Raw genomic sequence first — 11292 nt, forward strand, 5'->3', positions numbered from 1 at the left:
GGCACAAGGTTAAGACAGGTCAGACATGTCCCTCGGAGGATGGGCGAAGGACGAAAAGACCTGGTCCGGAGCAGATGGCCTTCTCAGTCTTGGGCTGGCCGGCAGGGACCTGCCATGAAAGAGCTTCATTGGCCTCGTAGCCATTAGCTCTGCGTCGACCTCCACGGATGAACGCATGACCGTTGTCGAAGAGCGGACGCGGCAGGGGTTCCATTTGGGAAGATCGACAGGTTTGGAGGGTGTGGCTCTGTAGGTAGAGTCTGTGGGCAGGGTGTGCAGGTTAGGAGAGGAGGGGAGGGGTGCGGACATTTCGGCGGCAGCCACAAAAGGACAGAGGAATGTATGGCTGGCGGAAAAAGACGAGACAACAGAAGGCTCCACGACTTTCGCGAGGGGGGGGGGGCAAAGAGACCGGCGATGCCTTAACCCCTGGCAGAACCCGTGCAAGGACGCGGGTGACAGGGGCCGAGCACGGGGCAGATCACCAAGGTTTCTAGTCAGATCTCTGGCTCCCGCGCGGTGTCTCGCCATGCCTTGCGCCCGCCCGCACACACTCCGTCAGCCGTGCTTTGCCATGGCATTGCCGAGCCGTAGGAACGAGAACAGAGGGTTTCGCAACGGCTGAATAATAATTGAGAAACCTGCCTCCTCCGTATGAAGTGTGAACGGTGAAAATGGCGTCGGAGTGAGTATCGCCATGGTCACATGAGTACCGTACTGGATTAGCAGTAGCGTGCGAGTGGAAAGATACGTGTGGGGTGCCTGAGCAAGCTACACTGTCCCGCCCACAGGTGGCCTGTTCACAGTGTCCCGACTCCCAATGAGTCGAGTAGCTCATTCTGGCGCGCGATGCAGCACGAAGACGAGTGCAGGTCCATGGCAGAGCAGGAGGGCATGAACAACTCCTTCACCACTCGCATGCGTACTGCTTGATGTCATGCTACCTGCTCTAAGAATATGTTGCATGTCGACATTATTGGGATGAAAGAGTGACCATTCGGCACTAGCAAGCTGGAGCCCAAGGTTTGTGCTGTGGAGCGCACTCCCTGCCTAGTGAATTGGGTTGTGCTTCTAGCCCAGTCGCGCGAGACACCACCGATAGCGGCACTTGACAGGACGTAGTGTGCTTCCCCCCTCGTGGTGGTGCTCACGCGAAACTTCCTCATCACCACGTGTGGGCGACAGCGGAGGCGATGGGAGGGGCCAGAAGAGAGGACCCGTCGGGTGACTGATACGCCATGTGAAGTGAGACGGCACCGTCAGGACGGCATAGACCGTAATGCTACCTTGAATAGGGTACCTAGCATGAAAGTGACCAGCAACAACAGTCAGCGCCCACGCCCTGCCTGTAACCCGAACCATGGACTTGTGCTGATTCGGACCATGACCTCCCAAGTCAATCGTCAGGCTCGCACCCGCTGCTGTCGGTTCTGTGGGAACTTGCTCCGAACAGGCCGCAGGCTGATAGGTGTGATTGTGCCACCAGGGACCAGAGTGCAGCCGCCTTGCGAAGATATGCACCAGTACCCTTCACACCGAGGATGTTATTCTGATTGCTCCCGAGTGCCGAGGACGGCACGAAACGTCGAAGCGATCGTCAAACCTTCGACAACTGACTGACTTCGAGATCGGGCTGGTGGCAGGGCGCCACTGGCAATTGACAATACACGGCCAGAAACTGGGTGCTGTGCTCTTGAGTTCGAGGGGTAAAATGCCGCTTTGGTAGGGCCGCGGAGCGGCCGCAGATTCCTACTGGACCGAGAACGGGTAGATCGCTTTTGCGAGAACTGGAGCTCCCAAGTCAGGGGTACAAGGCGCTTGGGTCAGGTCCTGCTTGACGCCGTGCCCGCTCACGCCGGCACGATCGAGCGTTGTTGCGTCCCACAGTGTGTGTGGGCAGCCCTCAGTGCTTGTCACTCAGGTCTGTGCTCCCACCTCAACGGACCCGAAGAGAAAAATGGTCTGCAACTTGCTGGTCCTGAGCAATCCGGATGTCATCCGTGGTTTCATCCCTTGCGGGGGTGTGGTCTGCCGCAAGAAAATACCGTGTTGGTTTGATGTGATCGATTGCCGTCCTTCCATCCATCAGCGATCACGGCTCATCAGCGATCATTGCTCATTAATCTTGGTGAGGCCCACAGACGCAACGACTCGTGCGTTCAAACTCTCTCCATTTTACCGAAGGAACCGCATCAACATGTTGGTCCTGGCACTCTCTCACCAACCTAGCCCTGCCGAAAGAGCCACTCCACACCCCCCTGAAGCCCAATCCGTTCTGAGATGCACCAGTCAGGCACGCGTTGTGCACAACTGGACAGACGAAACAGCCCAAGGTTCGAGGTGTTCGTGGACGCGTCGCGTCCGAGCCTTGTGCCACATTCAACCCTCGCATTCGGATGCCCCGATGCTTTTCTTGGCACCTATGCGCCATCTTATGAGGGCGATCATTTTGAGAAGCCTGCGGTGAGCAAGGGTTTCGTCGCGTCTTCCGTTAGCCCTGCGAGATTCCGAAAGGGTGGACTTTGTGGACAGACAGGCAGCAACAATTCGTTGAACTGGGTGGACCGACAACCATGGCAGGCTGGAAATGCTTCATTTCCTGGAGGATCTGGCTGTCAAGATCTGCAACATGATGTGTACGAAACATTCGACGCCATGGGCAAAGTTGTCGAAAGCCCGCCAATCCGCCCCCAATTTCTCCACCAGCCTCATGCCAGCTTTTCGACACACGGCTTGTAACCTAAAGTGAGGTCAGGTTGTGGATGATTTGAGTTGTGGCAGACCACCCTGGCGCAATCTAAGCATCGGCAAGCCTGTAAACTTGACACAACGGCTTGTCGAGCGCCTAACCTTGTTGGGCTTTTGGTCGGCGACACGTCGATGCTAGGGGGAGATGAAGTGCGCTGGAAGATTCCGACAGCACGGCAGCCGTGGGGCAGGAAATGATGTCAGGGGCCCTGTGGATGCTTCTCTGGGCCTTCTGGCGCTTCTGGTGGTGCGCGAGCGCGACCGGTCTAATGGTGCACCGACACCGAGGGCTCCAGTGTCCCGGTTGGCTTGCCGGTGGTGGACAGCCCCGCTTGCTGGAGCTCTCAAGTCGTTGTCGCCTCGTCCCCGACGACCCCGCTGGCGACCCATCTACCTGTCGAGCGGGTGACGGACTTTTGGGAGTCCTACGGTGGCAATGTCAGACAACCAGGGCAGAGGCATACCAGTCAAGTGGCGGATCAACAACGGCATGGCTTATGGCTTGTTCGTGCCACGCGGTCGTGGCCGTGTTCAACAACCAAAGGTCAGCCACAGAGGTGTGCCCCATGTTGCTGCTTCGCGACAATACGCCCCGTGGCCCCCCGCCGTCCCCTTGTACCTGAGTTGCTGCACAGCACACCAGCACAGCACAGCGCATGCACGGCAAGTAGCCGTGTCGTCGGGGGTGAAGTAGCCTCGGGGAACACAGAGTTCGGCGATTGCCACCGAGATTGGCTAGGACGTCCATCTCGTACCACGCTGGCTTGTTGAAGGGGGGTGAGCTGTCCCAAGTTGTCTGTCATCAGTCGATTTGGTCCCTGCAATCAACAAAGCTTGACAGTGACTTTTGGGCTGCTTGGCGGCAGGGTGGTCGCATTCTAATTTCGTGCGTGTCAGAATCGTGGTCACGACCAGGTCGGGGCCGCAAGTGGACGTGCAGTCCTGTCAAGTGTCGACGATGAGATGTCAGCGGGAGCCAGATTGTCGATCTAACGGGAGTCGTCGAAGCTTGCGAGGGTAATGCGTTGAGGGCATGATAGTCCGTCGTATGGCGCGGCGCGGTCGGGTACCCAGGTTCCAGGTAATGTCTTGGCCCTTTGGGCCAAAGAGGGGGGGGGGGAGACGCACAAGCAACGCAACTGTGTCTTCGGATTCCTCGATGGCCTTGGGCCGCCTGACTCGTTTCGAGTGCTCGTCAGGATTATCGACACACCTCGAAGATGCAGATTTTGGGTCCTACCTGGTATGGGTAGGACTAGGGTTGATTCATGGATAGATGGTGGTCCAGGGATTCCTTGTTCGACTAGCGAATTCAAGTCCAAGGTTAGTTTTGCTTTGGGGCTGGCTGATGAACAGTGGATGGAAGTGACCGATGGGTTGACTTTTCGTCGGCGGAAGGGAAACGATGGCTAGGTGAGGTCACAAGTTTGGCTGTGCTCTGATGTGGTCTGTTCTTGGCAGTCCAAGTCGCAGTGTGTCGGCTTGGCAGTGGCCGCTTGGCCGTGACTGCCAAGGTTGTAGCATCTGCCGCGCCTCACTTGGTGATGCCGCGCTCCGGCACATTTTGGGGGGGGCAGAGCGGACCTTAGCCAGGGGCGGCGCAGGCAGCAGCAACTGCCCGCGAGCGAGGGCTACATACGTGCCTATCGGTACCTACCTACCTTAGGTACCTTGGTTGAACAGCCAGGTGATTCTTGGCTCGCGTGGCGCAAGGGACCTACCTTAATCCAATAGAGGTAGGTAGGTAGGAAGATCGATACCTAACTTACCTGCTTATCTACTCGTACAGTACTTGCCTTGCAAGCGTATGACCTTGCTGCCTGACCTTGAGGTGGCGGAGAGGCTCCACGAGCTTGCCGTCGGAGGGTGGCTTGGGGCAAGTGCCATACGCTCTCCATCATAGGTACCTAGGAAGGTACCCATGAGCAGCCAGCCTGTGGTCGGGAACAAACAACGACGGGGCGTGCAGCAGGGCCAGCTGGCCGGGAGACTGGGAGACTGGGAGGCCGGGAGGCCGGGAGGCCGGAAGACATGTAGTAGGCGCACGCACTCGCGCGAGCACAAGCACAAGCAGGAACAAGCAGGCGCAGGCAGGCAGGCACCGCCAGACCCCGCGGTCTCCACGAAATCTAGCGCTGCGAGTTGCCGCTTCCAGCTTTGCAGCTTGCAGCTTGCAGCGGGCATTCAATCATCTTGGCAAAAGCAGGGCTGTCTGGTGACTGCCGCTGGGAAGGGGAGCCTTGAGATCAGCGTGGGTCGGCACTTCACAACTTAGTCATGGTTCTCATGATCAGAGGGAAGATCCCCGACCCATTCACGTATGGGACCACCCCAACTATTGACCCTATTCCCTTTTGGCCGTCTTCGTCTGAACTCTGTTGAACCTTTTTGAGCTGTTTTTGAAGGAAACCCTCGTAGGGCTATGGTCCTTCTGAGACGTTCATCGTCAGGTAAAGCCGCACCCCCCGCCAGATGCCCCGAGACCACAGCCAAGGTTGGTGCATGGCCCGAGTGTCATGGTCCAAGTCGGCTTCCTCTCACACCAGGCCAGAAGAGGAGAGAGATGGAGAGCGAGTGGTGCCAAGAAAAGAATCAGTCGACGAGGCTTTGCCAAGACAGGTGCAGTTCGCCCTCGTCTGCGTCCTGTTGTTTATGCCTCTATGCTTTGTCCCATGTTTCTGCGAGTAGACAGACATGTTCACTCTTGGCCCTACTCAGCCGACATGTCGCTCAAAGTTTAATTTCGTCGCCAGCACGACGGATATGCCCGGTCCTTCTTCATCTTAACCGGCCCAAAGCAGCATGGGAAACAGCCAGCGCGCGCGTGCAAAGCGGCAGTCTCATGAGTCGCGCCTCAGACGATCAAATCCCCTTCATCTGGCTGTGATGATACTCGTGACGGGAGATTTGGTTCCTCCCCCCCTTCTTGCCGTCTTAATCTCTGCGCCCCCCCCCCCCCTCTTAACGAAACCTCTACACGGTACGTGACCCCCTGCGTGCTCAGGGCGCTGACCACCACGGTCCTACCCTGTGGTAGATGTGAGTGAGCCAGGTCGTCCAGCTGGCTGGGTTGGGCGCTGGACCCTCCCGACAAAAACAGATCGCCCCAGGCCCACGTTGGCTAGACTCGCGATCGCTGCCGCCCTATCTGGCTTTTGGTTGTCTGGCCTAAAGTGTGCATCAGACACACAGCACTTCAGTTGCTGAGCGTGTTGCTATTCCTGTCTTTTCGTTTGCACCCGTTCCGTTGAAACGCTCGACAGGCAGGAGGCACCTTTCAGATAGATGACAGCTTGGCATACGGATGACCTCCCCAAGACACACGCCGACGGGACTGACCTACCTACCCGCGCTGGTGTTCTAGGCCAGCGCCCAATTGCCCGGCACCCCAGTGTGACCCTCCGAAACGTCAACCAGCAATTTCCCCGCCCACATGCTGATTTCAACATGACCTGACGAAGGCGCGCCAAGCATCATGGCCTCACTCATAGCCTCAGCATCCAATGACGAAGCGCACTGCCAAGACTTGTCGATATTGCCGGGCTCAGTGGAAACTATTTCTCAAGGCATTTTCTCCTGTCTCTCGCTTTCTCTGCCTCTCAGCCCATCTCGCAGCTGAGGTTCCCCCGGACTTCTTGGCACTCTCCTCCAAGCCTCCTCCCCTCCCCCCCCCCACCTTCTCTGCCCCTCCTCTAGTAGTCGTAGAAACCCTTGCCGCTCTTCTTACCCAGCCACCCGGCATCGACCATCTTGCGCAGCAGCACGCTAGGGCGGTATTTGGAATCGCCCGTCTCCTCGTGGAGGACCTTCATGATGGCCAGGCATGTATCAAGCCCAATAAAGTCAGCGAGCTGCAAGGGTCCCATGGGCACGTTGGTGCCGTTCTTCATTATGGCGTCGATCGAGTCGCGGTCGCCGACCGCCGTTTCGAGGCAGATGACAGCCTCGTTGATGTACGGCATCAGAATCCGGTTTGCCAAGAAGCCAGGCGAATCCGCGGACACGGACGTGATCTTGCCCATGGCCCTGCAAAACTCAATTGCCGTGTCGAGCGTGTCTTGGCTCGTCTGCAGGCCGCTGATGATCTCGACGCCCTTTTGCACCGGCACGGGGTTCATGAAATGGGTCGACACGACGCGGGAGCTTGCCGACGTATCCGTCGGGTTCTTGGTCGTCGCGGCGGCGATGCTCGTGATGGAGATGGACGACGTGTTGGTGGCAAGGATGGCATGCTTGGGGCAGATCTCGGCCAGCTGCGCAAAGATGTCGAACTTTAGCTTGGGGATCTCGGGCACAGCCTCAATGACAAAGTCCACGTCCGACAGCTTGTCGAGCGAGCTGGCCGGCGTCAGAAGGGACCGGGCGTGGTCCGCCTGCTCCTGTGTGATTCTCGACTTGGCCACGTCCTTGGCCAGGAGCTTCTCTGAGGGGTTGTGAGTGACAACAGTTCTGACATCCGCCTCGCCCATACCACAGTGCACGAACCTGCAAATGCAATGCCCCTCTTGAGGGATGCCTCGGACGTGTCAACGACAGTGACCGGGACCTGAGCCTTCTGAGCGGCCACGAGCGCAATTCCCAGACCCTGCATTGCGGTGTGTCAGTGACCAATGTCGTTGGCATTTCACCTTGCTGCTTCAATTGTCACATGTTGCGCGAGAACTCACCATCTGGCCTGCGCCGATAACTCCAAGTCGCTGCACCTTTGCGGCGGCATCCAGCCTTAGCGAAGAGCTGAAATATCTCGCTTGACTCCCAACCCGGGCCACGGGCCGCATTCTCGCGATGGTGGACGCCATTTCTGGAAATATGAGGATTCAAGGTTGCGGCAGGGTTTTGGGGAGGGGGGGCGGCAGAGTGATTGAGCTGCTGAGGTTGGGAATCGCAGTGAGCCGAGGGGAGGCTGACAACCAACAATGTCTTCGAAAATACGATTGTAGATATCGGACAGTATGTCTTACTAGCAGTTGTTTTCGTCACGAATCTGTCCTTTCATGAGTTGAAGCGTGTCTTGCAAGAAGTTCCATCTCGACCTTCGGCACGACAGCAGCAGCAGCATGAGATCACGACCCTCGGCTAACCTCGGCCTTAGATAAGCGGAAACCCAATGGCTTATCGACAGATCAGTTCATCCGGAGAACTACCGGTCAACTCACACTCGCGTTGTAACGCGTCGAGGCGCGTCTCCCTAGAGAATTGTATGGGGGTCAGGATTCTGGGTTGCTGGATGCCCATATCGCCGAGTCACCCCACCAACCATCCAGACCCGATGCCTGCTGTGAGCCACTGGGATCGGTGCTGAATAGATTCCAAGTGTACCCCTCGCCCATTGCCATCATGGAGATGCCGGATGGGACAACAGACATCGTCCATCCCGAAGTACGGGCGCACATCAACAGCTTAGTCTCCGCTGTAAGTTGCTGCTCTGCCGCGCCTGGATGCTCCATTCCAAAAGCTGACCCTGGGACAGCTCGGTGGCATCAGCGCAGATGATGACGGACGCTACAACCTGGGAGACGACGCTCTCGAGGTCCTCCGCGACTTGAAGAAATGGATACGATTTTACGACGAGAAGACGAACCGCATGGACGTCGCACGATGCATCGCGGAAGCCAACCTGATCGATGGCGACCTGCTTCCCATCCTGGCGACATGGCCCGAGAATTCCACCGACAACAAGTTCAGATCGAGGATCGCACTCGCATGCTTCGAGATCATGGTGCCGCTGACGTGGCCTGTGGAGCGCGATCCCGAGCAGACGACAGTCAACCATCACCGACACATGCCCGCCCTGCAGCTCGCACAAGTCGGCTACAAACGATCCATCATCAACTTTGACGGTGCGCGGATCCTGCACGCCGCAGCCAGGGTTGCCCTCCCGGCCATGGCCGCGCCGATTGGGGAGCGCACCCCGCGAGACCAGGGCATCATCAAGCTGGTGCTCTTCTTCTTGAGGAATGTCGCCATGATCGAGCCCCAGCCAAACGTCAAATATGAGGGCGAGGAGTCACAGATCTCTCGCTCGGCTACGATTGACGCCTTCTCCTACCAAGACATCTTCATGGTCCTCCTGACCATCGCATCCAACATGGGCGAGGACTTCCGGACCGAGGACGTGACCATCATGGAGATCATCTACCATCTCGTCAAGCGCGTTGACGTCAAAAAGCTGTTCATGAGTGAGCAGCAGGTCAACAAGGCCAAGGCGGATGAGCTGTCGGTCATGATGGGCAAGGAGAATGCAATGCTCAAGGCCCAGAACCGCAAGGGGCCCACACGTCACAACCGCTTCGGCACGGTCATCTGGGTGAAGCGCGCCGACGGCAAGATGACTGCAGTCTCCGGACAGGAAGCTCTGGTGGATGTGGCCTCGAGGCGGAAGAAGATGGACGAGACGAAAAAGTTCAAGCCGCCCCGCAAGGCCAGGTCAAAGACGGACTCGCACATGAAGGATCTAGGCGAGCTGCCGAAGCTGGATGCTCGTGCCTACTCTCAGCTGAGGAGTTTTGTCGAGGAATTCCTGGATGCCGGCTTCAACCCCTTATTTGAGCATGTCAGAAAGTCCATCGACCGCGAGGCCTCACACGTGCTGTCATACCACCGGAGACAGTTTCTGTATCTGGTGGCGTGGTTCTTGGAGGCGGAGCGAACCCGGAAGAGCTCGCAGCGCGCTTCTGCGCCGAAGAATTCGGCAGAGGAAGTCAGCAGCTTCAACCTGGTCGCCGCCGTCCTCAACCAGTCCACCTTTATCACTCTCAACAGGACCATGACCCAGGCCTGGGAGCATAAGGACTGGCCAGAATTGACCGCCTCAATGAGGTGTCTCACGCAGATCCTGCTGACGGTGCAGGAGATGTCCCATTCGCCCAACGAGGACGACCAGGAGATCGCGGAGAATACACTGAGCCGTCTGTTCTACGAAGACGCCATGCACGATCTGATAGCCAACGTCGTGAGACAGTACAAGGAGCAGGGTTTCGACTATCTCGATGCCGCCACGGAGCTGACACATCACTTCCTACGCATCTTGGAGGCATACTCAAAGCAAAACGTGGACATGCAAGTCCGGTCTCGGCGGAGGACGAGGCGCAAGAAGAAGGCGGCCAAAGAAGCGTCGGCCGATGGCGAGGGCGACGAAGACGAAGCCGATGATTCCGGGGACGATGAGAAGAACGCCGAGCTGACCACCAAGGAGCGCAAGTTCGACTTTCAGCGGTTCAGCGCCCGTTTCACGCCACAAGGCGTCGTCGACACGTTTGTGGCATTTACCAAGTTTTACAAAGATCTCAGCGACGAGCAACTTAAGCGCGCCCACCGCTACTTCTACCGCGTGGCCTTCAAGCACGACGCGAGCGTCATGCTGTTCCGCGTGGACATTGTCCACCTCCTCCACGAGATGGTCAAGGGCCCTGAACCTCTGGACAAGGCGTCGAGCATGTACAAGGAGTGGGAGGAGCTGGCGAAGCAGATCCTGCGCAAGTGCTTCAAGAAGATCGACGAGAGGCCGGCCCTCCTCATCGAGATGCTCTTCTCCAAGATTAGCAGCACGGCGCACTACCTCGAATACGGCTTTGAGAAGCAGACAATCTCAACGTCAAGGCCCCGACCCGCAGCTGATCTCGAGTTCAAGTACACCGAGGACCGCGAGCAGCAGATGGCCATCGCCGTTGGTGTGCTTCTCGACAAGAGCCAGTCGGACCACATCGCGTGGGTCAAGAAGATCCTCACCAACGCCGAGCAGGAGCGCCGCGCTCTCGCGGCAGCAGAAGAGATCCTCCCCTCCGTCGAGGCAACGGGCGACAACGACGAGCCGGTCGACAAGCCAGCAGACAGCTTCATGCCGTACAGTAAGTCAAGCGCCCGCCGCGTCCCCCTTCTCCTGTCAGCAGCACCCTGAAGATTAACACGGCGACCCTCCCAGCTGCCCGTCCCGACAACGATGCCCGCCAGGCAGCCATGTTCAAGAATGCCCACCTCCGCCTCCTCATGCGCCTCGCAGGGCTCGAGCGTCACGCTCCCGCCATCGACGAGTCTCCCGACAGCCTCTGGGTCGTCCCCGCGTCGGCGACCCCGGACCAGCTGCGCGAGACGCTCGATCTCATCAACAAGGCCGAGTTCAGCCCGCCCGTCTTCGAAGAGGGCGTCCTCGCCGAGCACCAGCTCCGCCGCAAGACGGCCACGCGCAAAAAGGCGCAGTACGACGACGACGACGGCGAGGGCGAGGACGACGACGACGATGAAGACGGCGACGTCGCCAACGCAGCCCTCTTCCCCGCCGGCGGACCGACAGAGCGCAAGGTCGTCAACGGCAAGAAGAAGAAGAAGAACAAGACAAGGCATGTCCGCAAACGCCGCGAACGGGACCCGGATGCCTCGGGCTCCGACGACGATGACGAAGCGGCCCGGGACCGGGCGCGCGCCCGCCGCGAGAGGGAGAGGGCCAAGCTGGAGAAGATCAAGTCGCAGCTCTACGTCGCGGCGAGCGACGACGAGACGGACGACGAGCGCGATGCCGCCTTCTTCGCGCGCGAGGAGGCGCAGGTG

The 11292-nt window shown here is 58.5% G+C and overlaps 3 protein-coding genes across 3 annotated transcripts in view; 2 read left to right on the plus strand and 1 right to left on the minus strand.

Moving 5' to 3' along the window:
- Window positions 1-2945: 2945 nt before the first annotated feature.
- Window positions 2946-3519, plus strand: VDBG_00231 (predicted protein; the record flags this gene model as incomplete). The annotated part of the gene is made up of 2 exons (XM_003008504.1): window positions 2946-3292; window positions 3384-3519. The coding sequence occupies 2 exons, from the start codon at window positions 2946-2948 to the stop codon at window positions 3517-3519; spliced, it is 483 nt and encodes a 160-aa protein (XP_003008550.1).
- Window positions 3520-6440: 2921 nt separating this feature from the next.
- On the minus strand, window positions 6441-7749 carry VDBG_00232 (3-hydroxybutyryl-CoA dehydrogenase; the record flags this gene model as incomplete). The annotated part of the gene is made up of 4 exons (XM_003008505.1): window positions 6441-7171; window positions 7234-7333; window positions 7416-7651; window positions 7710-7749. 3 exons carry the CDS (start codon window positions 7545-7547, stop codon window positions 6441-6443), a joined length of 963 nt encoding a protein of 320 aa, XP_003008551.1.
- A 336-nt stretch (window positions 7750-8085) lies between these two features.
- The window catches only part of VDBG_00233 (topoisomerase 1-associated factor 1), a gene marked incomplete at both ends in the record, with an annotated part of 6028 nt that continues 2821 nt past the window's right edge, over window positions 8086-11292 (plus strand). Inside the window, 3 exons of the mRNA XM_003008506.1 lie at window positions 8086-8160; window positions 8219-10595; window positions 10670-11289. Of these exons, the coding sequence (XP_003008552.1) occupies window positions 8086-8160; window positions 8219-10595; window positions 10670-11289 (3072 nt within the window). The remainder of the gene's footprint in view (window positions 8161-8218; window positions 10596-10669; window positions 11290-11292) is intronic.

This window comes from Verticillium alfalfae, genomic scaffold (assembly GCF_000150825.1).
Source record: "Verticillium alfalfae VaMs.102 supercont1.1 genomic scaffold, whole genome shotgun sequence".
NCBI classification, from domain to species: domain Eukaryota; kingdom Fungi; phylum Ascomycota; class Sordariomycetes; order Glomerellales; family Plectosphaerellaceae; genus Verticillium; species Verticillium alfalfae.